At 40.9% G+C, this 16805-nt stretch overlaps 1 protein-coding gene across 9 annotated transcripts in view; it reads right to left on the bottom strand.

Annotated features, from left to right (window-relative positions):
• Nucleotides 1-16805, bottom strand: part of IQCH (IQ motif containing H) — a 53221-nt gene that overhangs the window by 19911 nt on the left and 16505 nt on the right. For 8 of the 9 annotated variants that reach the window (XM_051796863.1, XM_051796862.1, XM_051796859.1 and 5 more), the window contains 4 exons: nucleotides 16614-16697; nucleotides 14190-14365; nucleotides 10696-10968; nucleotides 8669-8860 (listed from right to left, as the gene is read on the bottom strand). In XM_051796863.1, coding sequence (XP_051652823.1) covers nucleotides 8669-8860; nucleotides 10696-10968; nucleotides 14190-14365; nucleotides 16614-16697 — 725 coding nt within the window. The remainder of the gene's footprint in view (nucleotides 1-8668; nucleotides 8861-10695; nucleotides 10969-14189; nucleotides 14366-16613; nucleotides 16698-16805) is intronic. The other variant, XM_051796861.1, reaches the window with a different exon arrangement.

Genomic DNA, 16805 nt, shown 5'->3' with positions numbered 1-16805 from the left:
CTGCTGGAGACAGATCAGGCAGCAAAGAAAAGCCTGTTGAGAAGAGAAAAGAAGTAAATAAATAGGAAGAAGAAATACACTTAGAAATAGGAAGAAAGACCTAGGGACAGAAAGAGGCTGCAGAGCAGGAGAAAGCATGACAAAGACCCAGGGCTTTTTAGCTAAAAATCAGATGGAAAGGAAATTATTTAGACCTTGCAAGCAAATAGAGTGAAGAAAGTAACTCCAAATAAGTAAAGCTGAGTGGGCCAGAGAGGAATGAAACCAGCAGAGATCCTGAGTGATACAAACTGCCACAGCTCTGCTGAAGTCAATGAAGCCATGGCAATTTATGCCACTTGGATGGCACTATGACAATTCCTACCATTTACAAGTAAATCCTTTCTGCTGCGATCAGTGGAGCTGGGAGAACTTATTCCAGCTGCCTTGATGGGAACTGGTCCAGCCCAGCTTATTCTGATATCCTCAGTGACACCAGCAAATGTGGGAGAGCCCAGTAACTGCTTCTGACCGTCCAAACATCCTTCATTATTTCCTATTTTGCAAATTAAACCGATTTGATACTTTTTTTCCTAATTCAGATAGGTACACGCTGGCCAGGAACACAATTTACAGCAGCGAGCAGAACAATGTGAGAAGTTTATAAAAATGGAAATGGTTTTGGAAGCGACACACTGAACGCCCTCTATCTACTTAAAGTTTGCCACCTGATTTAAAGCCCAGGCATTTCGTCGTTAACTGCAAATTTTAAAATTAAAAAGTGCCAATTTTGCCTTTGCACGAGCCAGGAAAGGGCGTCGGGAGCGAAGGTACCATCATGTAAAACAGCCGTCATTACCCAGCCACACAAATGTTTTTCCTATGTAAAATTGCTTTGTAAAATATTTGCTCCATCTGCTGAAAGGAGCAAAGACAATTTTCCCTGATAGCTAATGGGCCATTTCAGCTGCCTGGCAAACGGGGCTGCCACTGGCATTAAGGGGAATGGTGGGAGCAGCGCTCAGAATTCCGCTCTTTACTGGGATTATCTCCGAGCGCCTCCTCGGAGCTCGGCCCTTCCTTCCCTGCGGGGCTGGACACGGGGCCGGGGTCGCTCCGGCTCCGGGGGCTTTTTGTGGGGCTGAGGCACATCTGCCACGCTTCAATCCAGCAGCACAAAACAGCCTCTTCCCGTGACTAGGAGAACAAGGAGCTCGGTTCCCTTTCAACTTTGCAGCACTTAAACTGCTGTTCCTTTTTTCACACCACATGGGGCCGCGGGTTTCTCGTCTGGCTCACGCTGTCACCCCGCACGCTGAGGATTTCAATATATAAAGATCAAGCACTTCTTTTAATTCTAAATTCAGCCACAGCCACACACAAAAAAACCTCCACAAACCCCCCCCCCCCCCCGTGCCCCGGTCCAAACCCTCTCCCAATTGCTCCTTTCATTGTGCACTTTCCTATTTACCATCCATTGAAAAGCACATGTTTTACATTGTGCCCTGAACTACTCCAACATCTGCTAACAGACCAATAAAAAATAAATAAACCAGGATTGTTTAGGACGAGAGATCCTTCCCATTTCCTCGGAACACTCCTAAACTGGCAGCACAATATGCTCCCAGATCCCTGTTCAGCTTGGAGAACAATATATGCAGGGAAATCAAATATCAAATGACTGCAGCCCGTGCTGCCAAAAATCAGCAACAAAAAGGATCCTGAAAGGGCTATGAACTTCTCAAAGAATTCTGCATTTTTATGTACAGCATGCTAATTAGAAATTAGTATAATCTTAGTCATTAGTTTGCTATTTTAATCCAAAATATCCACTTGCATTGCTGGCTTATGCAGAAAAATGTGCCTCGTGTGAGGTGCAGCTTCTGCATTTTCCAGGTTCCCCACATCTCCCTTCAGAGCAAAGAAAACAATTATCGTGCCCTTCAAAAATCTCTCTTTAAAAAACCAATCATATAATTATTTCAAATGCAGCATTTGTAGGTTCAGGACATTAGGAAGTTAACTCTCATACAAAAAAAAAAAAGTAATATTTGAAGGCATCTTTTCTCTATTTTAATGAGATCTCTGTAAATGCACAAAACAACTCGGATGCCCTCAGATTAATATTGTTTTCCCAATTAATTTAGTTTTAATCTCCGTAAATTTAGTGCACTTTTGTGACTTGTCCTCCTGTCTGGCTTGTATCTCTACAGAAAGGATTCTAATGAATTCCAAAAGATGTGATTTCAGAAAGAAGAAAAGCATCATATAGAAAACCCACAGTCACTTCCCAGGAATTTTATGGCAATTGCTGTAATGCTACAGGAATTGTCAGACAAAACCTGCATTGTGTTCCACAAACAGCACACACTTCAACTCCTTTTATTCCCAGAGTTGCCTATGTGTTACTTTCTGGATTTCAGCAAAACAAACATTTTTAAAATAATCCAAGCAGGCACTTTATTGGCTGCGACAACATTACCACATTTCAGATTTCTTTAGTGCTCTTGCTTTATCCTCTCCTTCCACGCTGTTATTGCTACAAACTGGCACTTAAATTCAATTGATTCAAAATATTCTGGATCCATATGGCCTCAAACCCCGGAGCTGGAGTTCTGATATTGCCTCACTGCTGTTTTCTAGCATTTGCCTCTCCTCCAGTCCCCAGATGGTGGAAGTAACATTTAAACCTCCTTTCCTCTGCCTTGTACAATAGACCTTGGCACCATTTCAACTGTTTACTCCGGTAATTAACAGCACTGATACCACAACAATTACAACTCCTACAATCTTCCCACAATAATGCTATGAATTAGTGAGAGCTAATGGCTGGAAGGTATAGTGGTTCCAGACTGCGAGATGTGTGTGTTTTTAGGATAAAATAAAAGGTACGAGCAGCACGCTCGCGGTACACAATGATTACCTAGTAATTAGTTTACACAAAGCTTCCTATTTAATGGCAAAACGCTGTAATTAACGCGTGACAGAAAATCAAAGGGTACTTTGTAAGCATATGAAAAATTAACACTGCAGGCCTATAGCTTTATGTACTGATTAGGAGCAGATTAAATCAATAGGACACAGCCCAACTGCTGCAGAGCCGATGGGTGCGGGCTGGGAACAGGGACAGGGCTTCAATTTAACCAAGGGACACAATTTGGTTTTATTTTACCTCAGATTTGAGAGTCACCTGATTCTATTTATTTTAATGACTTATTTTACCTCAGATTTGAGAATCATCTGATTCTCTCTATTCCAATCACCTATTTTACCTCAGAGATTTGAGAGTCACCTGATTCTCTCTATTCTAATCCCCAATTTTACCTCAGATTTGAGAATCATCTGATTCTACTTATTTTAATCCCCTATTTTACCTCAGATTTGAGAATCACCTGATTCTACTTATTTTAATCCCAAATTTTACCTCAGATTTGAAAATCACCTGATTCTCTCTATTCCAATCCCTATTTTACCTCAGACATTTGAGAATCACCTGATTCTACTTATTTTAATCCCCAATTTCACCTCAGATTTGAGAGTCACCTGATTCTCTCTCTTCCAATCCCCTATTTTACCTCAGAGATTTGACAACCACCTGATTCTATTGATTTTAATCCCCTATTTTACCTCAGAGATTTGAGAATCACCTGCTCCTATCTAGATATTCTAATCCCCTATTTTGCCTGAGATTTGAGAATCACCAGAAACAACATCATGGCAGACACACAGATCTATTAATAAACTAAGAGAACTCCAGACAACGAATATTTCACTTATTTAGGATGGAGTGTTCACACTACAAAACAACCTGCAGCTCTATTTTTTTATACAATCAATCTCTTTCTGAAGATCAGGACACTGGGATGTTAATCCTTATACCAAAAAAAAAAAAGCAATATTTGAAGGCATCTTTTCTGTGTTTTAATAAGTTCTCTGCAAATGCACAAACAATTCTGATGCCCTCAGATTAAAATTATTTTCTCAATTAATTTAGTTGCAATCTCTTTAAGTTTAGTGCACTTTTGTGACTTGCCCTCCTTTCTGGCCTGTATCTCTAAAGAAAGGATTCTAATGAATTCCAGAAATGTGATTTCAGAAGGACAAAAAAAATTTTCTTTGGGTTCTTTTTCTTCTCCTCTTAAACACAATATCAGTTAAAAGAAATGTTAAAAACCTGTCAAAATGCTGTAAATGCATTTTCTGTAGATCTGTCAGAGTTTCTGGCCCTCTTCAGGCTGGAAAAATACCACACCTGCAATTCCATGTGTACAAAAGAGTCCTTAAGAACTCCCTGGGGAGGCTTTAGGTATTACATTAAGATCAATTTTAAAAAAGAAATCAGGAAAAAAAAGCACTGTTAGAAGCTCTACTGTGTTCAGAGAAGGTCAGGAAGGAGTGTGCTGGCAGTGCCATATTTCTAAAATGACATTTTTGGTGGTATTTTGGTTGGTTTTATTCTGACAGGCTGGCAAACAAATACTCTGAATTCCTTAACTCAGTAAAGAAACAGGATGTGGGATGGAAGCTTCAGTTTTCTTAGAGTGCATGGAATTCATTCAACCACAAAATAATCTGCTCCCCACTATTCCTGGTTTCCAGGTAATCCCAAAGTTTCCCTATTATTTATTAGAGGACTTTCAAAAGCTGAGCAAAAATGTTTTATTTAAAGGGCACACTCAGCATTTTGCATTACTATTTTCCACTAGCAATCCATGCAAAATCCTGCAACCAGCATCCAAATGTTTGCTCAGACTAAAAGTTGCATTTTCTGTATTTGTCATCTTCTGAAAAGATTTTGATTTCCTCATTTTAGTGAATTAACCAAATTATAAGGAGAACAGAGACAAAATCCTGAATGAGATTCAAACACTCCCACTTCTAACAGGGGCTGCCCAAGGACATTAAATCACTTTTTTTTTCCTATAACAGATACTTAATGGAGAGTTTTGAAATGGTTGTGTAGCTCTGGCCAATCATAATGGTTTATTGAGAGAGTATTTGTTGCTTGTTTTTCTGTGTCTTGTTCTATTCTTGGGTTTTCAGCTCTTTATATTTTTTGTCTCCAGCATGATCTGGAGACTTTAGATTTATCTTTAGACTCGCTGCAGATAAACTCACATCCTGTTGCTGGTCCTGGTGGTTAATTAAGTCACAGTGTAATAAAAGATAACTCTAAAATTAATTTCAGTAGTGATTTATCCAGTGATTTATCCAGTGATTTACTATTTAGAGTTCTATAGTTATACAAGAGGATGGGATGCTGCACAGTCCTGTATTATTTGATGTAAAAGGGGAATTTTTAAAAGAAGAAAAAAGGCAAGATTAACAGGAAAGTGATGTTGTCTTTCCTGTAATCATTCCTCTACTAGGGAAGAGGAATCTGGGAGCCGGAGGTGACATTTTGAGTCCCAAAATTCAGAATATTCAGGGAAGCATAAGAACAGAGCAATCATATCCACTCCTCAGATACTCACCCAGCCTCAACCACTGGCAGCTCAGAATCCCTCTAAGCCAGAGACTGTCAGCAATAACAATGATTTTCCATGACTTTATAGTCTCCCAGCAAGGATCCACATAAGTTTAGGTGAGATTTCCCAAAAACTGAAGTGCTGACTCTCAACAAGAGCAAAATGCCCAGCTTCTTACACACTCTGGAATAGCATATATTAATAATTATCATGGATATCTTTGTCTAGATATTTCAAAAAATTATTTGCTTACTCTTACAGCAGCAAAACCAATTTTGCTGCTACACATGGACTAAGTGAAGCTTGACTTTGTACAGAAGAGAGGCTGGAAAATCATTTTAGAATGGCAGAAGAGCACTTTACATGCATATGTAAAAAATGCATTTGTTTGCTCCTTACAACAGTTGTTCACAGGACAGGATACAATTAAACTGCTGAGGAGCCTCAATACTCACTGATCTCTTTGCACAGAACTAGGGCCAGATCCTGATATTCTTTTCCACACTGGAAAATATCTCCACAACCAACCTCACAACTGCCAAACGTGCACCCGTGGAGGCAGCAGTTCCCTGGATGTTGAATATCCTTGGATTCTGGGCCTTGGGATGAATTTTTTTATGTGCTGACAAGTTTCAGCAGTGCACAGTAAGCTGATGGACTTCCAGAGACATTCATGCAGTTTATGAATTCAACTCTTCATGCAGTTGCAAATTAATTGTTCAGATAACTCAGAGGCTGCATTAAGTTAACAAGGTGAAACCCATCCATAACCCTGCCCTGCACTTGGCTTTGCCCAACGTGCTATTTGAAATGAGGACTCTAAAATCAGCTTCATTTTCAGCTGGAAGAGATTTTGCCACAGTTCAAACTCGCAAAGTACATTATTTTTAATCTGTTGCCTGCTACATGCCACTGAGGAAAATCTGGGTGTCGTGTCTTAAACTGCTATGCAAATGATGCTATTTGTAAGTATTAACATAATTTAGTGCTCACAGTCATATTCTCATTTCTAATAATTCTACCAGAATGGAGAGGCTTTTCACTGTACTCCTTGCCTGCAGGATAGTCTTTCATCAAGAAGCTGAATTTTTTAATAACCTGCCAGCACACATTTTGTGTGTGGCAGCCGACGCCGGTGACACGACGTCTTCATTATCAAAAGGAACAGGTCTCCCCACTGCAACAGGACATTAAAGCATTCCTGTGCTCACAAACTGCTGCTTTGATGTTGAAATGTGTATCATTACTACGGTGTTCCTTAACAAAGGAGGATTTTAATCCTCTGCTCTCGATGGTGAGGCTCAGCAGAGATGCAGTTCATTGTACTCAAAAGGTCTCCTGCGCTACAAAAAGAGGGTAAACGAGGGAGGCAGGAAAATGTGAACACACGTACTCAAGGTGTTCAAAACAGCAGCACTTTAGAGTCATGGAATCATGGAATGATTTGGGTTGGGAGGGGTCTTAAAGCTCATCTCATTCCACCCCAGGCCACGGGCAGGGACACCTTCCACTAGCCCAGGGTGCTCTGAGTTCATCCGACCTGGCCTTGGACACTTCCAGGGATGGGGCAGCCACAGCTTCTCTGGGCAACACTTTGCCAAAGTCCACTCTAATCTTGGGTTGGATTTCTGGAAGCTTTCCTGCTGACTCATGGAATAATAAATTTCATCTAATTTCCTGATATATTTCCCAACTTCCAACAGGGGTTTATGTTTAAGGGGGTGGTTAATGGGTAGATTCGTGGTTGCATCAAAGCTTAAGGTCACTGGAGTATAAAGGGAAACCAAAGAAAGGTTGGGATCACTGTGTCCTTCATGCAGAGTCACTTGGCCAGAAAGGAATTAAAAAGGCATAGCAATGGGAATACCAACACTAGGGAATGCCACTTATATCGGGAATTTACACCAGCAAAGAACTGGACTTGCTGAGTCCTGTCTGCTGCCATGACTCAGGAGGTGGGAGCAGGACCTGGATATACCATCAGCTTTATATCCCAGGCAATGCTCCCACTGGGATGGCTCTCCAGGGCTCTTTATCCTGCCTGACTTGCAGGGAGTGAGGGATCTTCAGCAGATTAGAAATTAGCCCTTCAGCTTTATATCATAAACTCTGCTTTATAATGTGGAATTACTTTGCAGTTGTCAAATGCAGCAGAACTGTAATCAGCACAATTTGAAATTTTAATACACAATATAATTCAATCAACCCCAAATTTCAAAACAGTTTTGATGGAATTAAAAAAATCAGAAGAGCTATAATGAGTAGTTTATGTAAATTAAACAATTTTTCTGGATACATTCCTTCCGGCTTTAAAACCATTACATTAGGAATGAATTTGGCAAGATATACAGAAATATCAAATGCTTATTGAAATTAACACATTTAAATACCAATGAATATTTAAACTACAAATAGTTCTCTGAATGCCAGAACTAATGAAGGCTGGTTTCATATGGATTTTTCTGAGGTTGAAATGTATCATCTTCCAGCCTCTCAATCCTGGGGATTCTTAGGAATCTACAAGTGCCTGAGTTCATGCTATAATGTTTCCCTCAGTTAAATATTTATAGATCTCTCTCCTTACCTAAACACCCATGAAACTTGCAGGAGTCTAATGATCTCCAAGACCTCAAGTGTTCTGTCTCATAAAGGTTTAAAGGCTATTAGTGAGGCAAAATGGACAGAAAAAATAATCCTCAGAGAAACAGATTTAAAACCAATCGGTTTGTATGTGGCTTCAAATTAGTGTTGTTCAACTAAATCCAGCTCTTTGTTCCAATAATTCCAAATTTCTATGTTTCTATGATGAAAATGCATGCTGAACTATCCTAGTTTATCATATTGTCTTTTGATAGCATTTGCTACAGATATGTTTGTAGGACTGAGGTTAGAAGTCTACAGTTTTAATTACAGAATTAAATAGGCTCTGCTGTCTATATACTTTCACTTCTGTGTCCTCACTTTGGATAAAACCTGTGTAAAATGTGCCCATTGTTGCATAGGAATGAAGTGTTATGCCACACAAGGTATCCCACAGTTAGAATGCCATCATTCATTTATAGTTTGGAATATTTAAGTGTTACCTATTGCTTTGTACAAGCCAGTCTGGATTGCAATAACCAACATTTGCCTTAAAATGAAGGCCCAGAGAAGAGATTTAAGTGAGGAGGAACCTCAGTGGGCCATTGACACAACAACCAAGGTGCTCTTTTGTTACTTACACGTGCCTGGCTCCTACTCCACCCCTCAGGGCCGTGGCTCTGCCATTCCTTCTGGAGCCAGTGGTAGCATTCCAAGTGGGAAATCACATCACAGTAGGCAGTGCCATTTCCTCCACGTTCCTCATTCATCTTCAACACCCAGCGCTGCACTTCCACGCTGTCCACGACGAGCTGGCTCAGGGCACGGATCAGCTGGGGAGCAACAACAGCACAAATGACAACATCAAACCCTTCCTCAGGCTCCCAGCTCTCAAACATTTGGACTCAAAAGTTCATTTTCTAAATATGGTTTCATTTTCTAAACATGGTTTCATTTTCTCAGAGATGCCTGTGTTTTTACAGCTGTTTGGATACACAATGAAAACAACCCTGGATGGTTTTTGGTGAAGGCTCCACGGCCTTCATGCTGGAGTTGCATCCCTGTATTCTGCAGAGAGGGATTTGCCTGCCCAAGCTTCTTTGTCTGCTGAGGATCTGAGGTTTTGGATAATCAGAACTGCTCAATAAATGTTTGTGACAGGGAACAACACGGGATGGACGACACTATTTGCAAAATGGAGACAAAAATGTGCCAGAGTTTCCCACCAGCCAAAACAGCTGTGAAATTCTCCTACTGGAGAGTACATTACAAGGTTATAAATGTAGGAAGGAGTTACCAGGCAGGCTTTATAAAAATGCTAATTATTTATTTGTGTATGTACCCAGATTTAAATGGCTTTAAAATGCCTTTTGCCCAGCTGGTGTAGGATGCAATTAGCTTCTTAGAAGCTGCAAATGACTTTGAACCTGGTAAAAGTATTATCAGATCTTGGTGCATTGGCTACAGTCTTCTACATTTTACATAGTAATTTGGGGGGCTTTTGTTTCCTTCTTTTTTAGATTTACATTTTTAAGATTGACCTAAAATACAATTACATGTGTTCCATTTGTAGCTTTTGAGAATCACATAAATGTGTTTTTCTTGATGGCTCCCCTACAGTAATGAAAAGGATCAATAATACTGTAAAGACTGCACCAATCACAAAGAATTATGTGCTATCTTTAAGTGAAAATTGAATTGTGCTTTACCATAGTGTCACCTTGCTTTGATTATTTAACCTAAAATGTCAATATTTCATACAAGGAAACAACAGAAGTAAAACTTCCCTAACCCTGTGGTGAGAACCAAAAGTCCTGTTAAATAATTTACGTGAATCAAATAAATCAAGCAGCTGTTTTTCAGGTCATTGATCATATATTTGTTTCATCTGCTATGGAAGTTGCAATGTATTTGTGCAGCTTGGATTGTTCAGTGTTAAAGGTGATTAATAAAGAGCAAAGCAATGTGAAAAGCCTCTTGAAGAAGCAGGAATACCCACAAACCTTGGCAATGATTATTTTCCTGCAGATGTCACAACGCCACGAAAGTGTTTTTAAAACATCCCACTTAGACATAGCATTGCAAATTGCAACATCAGCTTAAAGAATAAAATATTGAGGCACTGCCTGCAAAATAAACATGGAAACACAGCACAGAAAAGTCCTGTGCCTCGTAATTTTAATTTAGGGATCTTTTGTTCTTGTCTTGCTGGTCATGCCAACAAGGTCAATGAATTTAGCAATGATAGGTTGGGTACAAAGATGCTCAGCTGCAAAGGTGCTCAGGGAACCTCCATTTGAACAGCTGGTTGCATAAGTGGAAGAAATTTTCCCTTCATTTTCCCAGAAATCCTTGTTCTACCTTCAGTCTCTGGTAGCACTAATTCATTGAGGCCATAACTTCACCCATGGAGCAGCAGCACAAACTTCTGCAATCACTGGACCAAACACACATATATTCTCAAGACACCATGAAGAATCCCAGAGGAATTGTATTCCTTCCTGACTAGGGCACAAAGTGCATTTCATTGGTCAGTTAGAGGCAAGAAAGAACCCAACCTCACACAAGCCTTGACCAGACCCAGTGAGGCTCCAATCACCAGATAAACTATCCAGATTTGCACCCCACCAAGCGCCCGTTGTCACACCCCAGGGCACGCCCTGCTTACCTGCTCCCTGCTGTGGATGTCAGATTCTCCAGGAGGGGTTGGCACACAAGCACTGGCAAAAATCCTTTTACTGCCAGACTTGGTGCCGTAGAGCTGAGCCACCTCTGGCCCTGGGCCCAGCACGGGCACGTCGAGCATGTCGGCCACCGCCAGGTCATCGGCGTGGGGAACCCCCCCAACCACGTAGGCATCCCTGCTCTGGAGGAGAACCTGGATCCTCTGCATTGTCTTGGGACTGTACTTGAGCTGAGTGGCCAGGCACATGTGGTGCTGCTGGAGAAAGAGAGCATCACTCTTGTTAAAAGGTGTTTTTCCTACCCCGTGAACCTGATTCCTGCCGTTGCCCACAATAAATCCATTATTAATAGCAGGCTGGGTTATGACCCATCCTGTAGCTTAGCAGTTTAAATTGATAAAAGCTGTTGGGGTGAGGCTCCATAATCGTGCACATCTTTAGTGTGTTGGAAATGGCCTCATTGGGAATAGAACTAATTACTCCACATCTGTATTTATTTGATCCATGTGGAATTATCCTTCTGTCAGTCGGCAGAGAGGCTGGTGGCCTTTGGATAATAGTGATTCATCTCAGCAACACTCCTGGCATGGTTTAACTCTAAAGCTCCTGAAAATCAATACAAAAATTAAGAACACCCCCACCCTCAACGGCAGGGAAAGGATTTCACATACAGTTCAGTGGTATTTTAAATGATTCCCTGAGAATAAAACACTTTGATTTACAAAAGCTTTCGGTGCTCACATTAAATTACTGGGGACATACATTTCCATTCCACTAACAACTAACCCTAAACAACTGCAGAGGACTCGAGGAGAGGGGAGTAGTTTTGTGCCTTTTGAAAGTACAAGGGTTCCAACTTTTTGGAAGGAATTTTTAATTTCTCCTAAAAAAGAAGATCCTTTGCTGAACAAGCTCCTCGTGACATATCCTATAACCTCTGAATTTAAACTAGACACTGGTCATGGCAGGTGAAGCCTCATCAATGTTTTCTATCTGCAGACATCCTAATTATCTTCCCAAAAATATAGAGGTGCACTGAGATAAGAGACACAGAGGGATGGAAAAGGGGTACAAGAGAAATCCACATGTATGGATTGTCATAAACAATATTGTCATAAACAAATCATAATCCTAACAAGAAGCAAATCATCTCCCCACTGAGATTTCATCCAATTTAGGCCTCAGTCAGGAGGTATTCCTTTTCAGGATAGTGTAAATCCTGGATTTTCTTGGCATTTCCAGGGCTGGAGAACCCAGAATATTTTCCTTCCAAGTCCTGGATGTTCCTTCACAGGGACTGAAGTATAAATCTTGATTCCATCACTAGGATGGAGATGATGCTGGAAAATGAGATGGAGGAGCCCCTGGAAGTGGGCAAAAGGAATCCCTTCTGTCTCTTCTCAGTGCTTTCTCAGAGAAAACACAGCTCCACAAAATGCCCAAACCTCTCTGCAAAGGAGCAGACACTGCAAGGACAGGGAGAACATCAGTCAGAGAAATGGGATACTCTCCAAAATTCCAGTAGGAAAAAGGGAACCACAGAAGTTTAAGGACATTAAGAACAACAAACAAGTTTCCCGAAGCCTTTTCCCTTCCATGAGTGTTGTAACCAGGTTCTGACCCCTGTGTTTCCTGAGCACAGGGAGCTGCCCCATTCCATAGGTTCCATTCCATAGGTTCCAGAGCTGTGCCATGGAGAGAAGGGGATCAATTCCCAGCCCCGGTCACTCCCTCCCTGGGGCCACGAGTGGGGATGGAGGGATGGGATTTGCTTTGTGTCTCTCAATAATGGATTTTACAGTTAATTAAGGAGTGCAGGAAACAGGCTGTAAAATCTGGTTCATTCCTGCTTTAAAAGTATGGCTGCCATGATATATGGTAGTGGGAGGGAGAGCAGGGAAAAGCAGGACTGAGGAATCCTCAGAATTCCTGCAGGACTGCCCGGAACAGTCAGGAGATGAACCAAAGGGCTGGTTCTTGGTTATTGTTCTGTTTGAGACTCCTCAAGATCAGAGGAGCTGCCCTTCCAATCAGTCTCCTCACGAGGAGCAAAGCCAGCACCATCCAGGTTTGATCCTCTGCTTGGGGAAGATCAGGACCATCTCTGTCTTTCCCACAGCTTTTCCTTCCATCCAGTCCCACCAAAACTGCTGGAAAACTAGACAAGACTGATTTGTGCTTCTAAAGGAGCCTGCTAAGGTGGCCTTCAAGCCACACTTGCATTCATTAGGTATAAATGTAGATACATTAAGTGCAACAAAAGCTTTTTGTTAAATAACCCAGAGGAAAGATCCTTAAAAAGAACTTACAAAGCTCAAACTCCTACCCACCCAAAACTGGCAGTGAAGCCAAGGATCAGTTCTGAGCACAGATTCCTCTCTGCACAGAAGATCTATCCCTTGGACACATCAGTTATTAGAAGGTAAAGAACACATGGTTCATGAAAACAAGCTAATTTGAGGATTTTGTGTATAAACTAAAGAGCCAAGGGTGAACCTCAACCTGCTATCACCCAAAACGTGGGATGGCCCATCTTCCCAGACAGAATTCACCACTAATACACCAATATTTGGTAGTTAGTACTGGAAAATGACTCTGTATCCAGAGAAAAATCAGCTACAGTTGTTAAAATGCAATTTAAAAAGAAAAAGAAATATTAAAAACAGCAGCAGGGCTCCAAGCAAAGACCCTAAATCTGCCACAAAGTTTCACAAAAATCAAATCCCAGCTAAGACACCGTAGATTTAATATTTACAATATAAAACAATTCACTGTAAAAAGTCTTCACTGCACTGCAGCATTTTTACAAACACTGTACACAGAGTACATTAACTAAGGTCTCTTTTTAGATCATGTTTTAGCACATGGAGTTAAACCTGAATGGACAGGTTTGGAACTAAGATTTCTGTATTATTATGTATTATTCTGGAACCCTTCTTTCTGTATTATTGGAACTAATATTTCTGTATTACTATTTTTCTGGAACCCTTCTTTCTGTATTATTGGAACTAATATTTCTGTATTATTCTGTTCTGTTCCAAACCAATATTTCTGTATTATCACCTAACTTGGTTTAAGTTCTGTTCTTTAAGAAGCTCTGCACTGGATTTAATTGCAAGAAACAGTGCAAACACAGCAATGATTGAATGCTGGGCTACCCAGAGATAAAGTTTGAGTAATAAGAATGGTTTATTGCTATGATTTGCTTAGAGATATAAATCTATCAACTTCCCAGTCCCAAGCATACAGTTAGGAGGGACAGCAGCCTACAAATAGCCAATATAGGACTATCTCAACCAAGCCTATAAAGCTAAACCAGGATATTTATTTCCAATGCTCTAACTAGTAGTCTAATCAGTAAAGCCCTTAAACTTGCAATAATATTTCACTGATGTGTACCAGAGCGTTGCAAGTTATAAAATTTCCAATTTAATTTTACTGCATCCCTCAAGCTGTAGTAATTAGGAGACAAACTCACGGGGAAGCTGTTTATAGCTTCAGGGGTGAGAATTCTGAACCTGTCCTGCAGGTCACCCATGTCCTCGGGGTTCCCAGATCTAACAGCTGCCTGCAGACCCAGGAGTTTATTGTAATACTGCAGTAACTCCTCACTCAGAGGAAGGGGGCAGATGTAGATGACGTCCACGTTGGCATCTGAAACAAAGGGGCACAGTGTTCATTACTGGGAGAAAGGTGAACCCCCTTCCCAACACAACCCCATCGCTCCTGACGCTTTGCTAACAAACAGCTTCCCTCAAAGAGCACTGCAGATAAACACGGGGGCTAATTCCCAGATCTTAGTGCTTTAAGTGCTTTTTCTGTGCTTCTGCATTTCTCTGAAGACAGGTCAGCAACCCAAGGAAGGGGCTGTTTTCAGGACTCAGTCTGCAGCACACATTGGGGCAGGATTTGGGAAGTGTTGCAGGGGGATTCCTCTGCCCGACTCACACGAACATCAGTGGGAATTGAGCTGCTTTAAAAATACACCCCATCAACAGCAGGAAATTATAAAACTGAGCTCTTCAGTTTAGAAAGCTGGTGAAATTGCAATTTCCTAATGCTGCCTGGATTTTCCAGGGCCTGTTCCTATTCCTGTTCCCAGAAAAGCTCACGGTGGGAAATCATTAAGAACTATTGCTGGGCATGTGAATGTGCAGATCAGTCGAACACCACGGTGTGGAAATCTGCTTTTCTGCCTGGAAAACAGCTCGGGCTGAAAGACACTTAGAGGTGAGAAAACCTTTAAATAGATGCTGTTTTGGAAAATTTTAACTACTCTGCTCTGCTAAAATATTCATGTTAATAGATGGGCTAATGAATGAATGGGCCTTGTAACATCAATAGAATACACTGCAAAGAGCACTCCCAGATTGTGATCCAAAGCAGTGGGAAGTCTTTCATTGTTTTACTGTGCACTGGGAAGTGCCAGGGAAAACTGCTATTCCATGGGAATGAATCAGCAGCAAACCAGGGATTGGATAAGGAAAGCCTGAGCCTTATGTTGGAAAGGAATAAGAGATTCCATTCATTCTCTTAGTTTTGCTACAGAGCTGCAGGAAAACAATCCACATTAAAAAGTAAGGCCAGAACCTCAACTGAGGTATTAAAAGTAGTACAGAGCCCACAATCACTCTATATAATCCAGTTCATTACCAGATAACTTTTAAAAATAATTAAAAGAACTGTTCATCAGTCAGTACTCTCTTGCTTTTAGGCATTTCCTCATTTCACTGCACAATGAGCCTGAAAATTTACCAGCCAGGGCACAAAGTAGTTGCCAAGGAGGGCCGTGATGCTGAAGGCACTGTCAAAAATGGACAAACTCCAGTGAATTTGGGGAATAAAACGCTGCAAAACATTTTACTACTCTTAGCACTGCCCTATAAAGACAGGTACAAATCTCCTTTGGACACAGTGTGGTTCCAGGGACAGATTAACTCCCAGCCAGCAAAGAAATCCTCTGCTTTTCCAAAGAAAAAGAGAACCAAAGTGGTAAATCTCAGTGCCCCTCCGCCAGGCACAGGTAAAGCATCTGATTTAGATAATAACTGAGTTAATATTTCACTGCTTCCTATCTTCCTCATGGTCTGATTTACAGTAGAATCAATTTTCATGTTCACACATGAGAAAAAAATGCCTGTTTAATGTGTGACTTTGTCCCTTTAAATTTCTATCATTTTATGGCCAAAAAATCCCCTACGTTAAAAAAACAAACAAAAAACCCCCCAAAAACTGTACTGTGGAAAAAAAACCCAATATTGGTGCCCAGATAATATATAAAGGCAATTACATTATTATTTTAGGCAACTGTAAATTTCTGGCTCTAATACATTTTGGTTACAAACTTCCTAAATGGCATTTATAAAATAATAATGATACTGAAATATATATGAATCATGCAAAGTATGTCATTCCAGGGAGCCAATGAAGTTGGTCACTGATATATACATAATATCCTTCCCTGCTTTGGTTAAAAGAGGACTGTCAGGAAAAAAAACCAACAAACCAATAACTTTTAAATGGATGTCTTTTGTCTCATTTGCTGATGTTAAAAAAAATTGGTTTAAATAAGGGCTTGCTCTTTTCTAACACATCTTTCTCTCCCTGTGAGCCTGAATGAGCACTAACAGAATTAGCTACCTAATTTTGTAGAACACTAAACACTTTGTGGTGCTCAGCATGTCACAGGATGAGGCTGCTTTACCTTATCACAGAGGCAGGAGGAACCAGCAGGTTTTTTTTTTTATGAATAACGTGGACAGGAGCAAAACTCCCCAGCAGATAAATTCCTTCTCTGTGCTCCATATTTAACAGGAACACAAAGAGTCCTCGTGTGGTTTTTCTTTTAGTCCCAACTGTGGGCAAATAATCAAAAAGCAGGAGCCAGGAGCTCCTCACATACCCAGGATGTCACACAGCCTTCCCATCTGCATGTTCTGCTGCACAGCAAGATCAGGGATGTGCTCACGGATGCGTTGGGAATACCCTGCAAAACAAGGAAAGCCCCCCCTCAAACTGGATTCAGGAACCCCTTTGGTACAGATTGCAAAGAAATCAGACTTTTGGCTTTAAAAAAAAAGCTGTAATAAAAGTA

This window comes from Manacus candei, unplaced genomic scaffold (assembly GCF_025592945.1).
Source record: "Manacus candei isolate 608988 ecotype Guabito, Panama unplaced genomic scaffold, ASM2559294v1 h1tg000046l, whole genome shotgun sequence".
Lineage (NCBI taxonomy): Eukaryota > Metazoa > Chordata > Aves > Passeriformes > Pipridae > Manacus > Manacus candei.
Note: the sequence above shows the minus strand (reverse complement) of the source record. Positions and strands in the feature narration are given on the sequence as shown.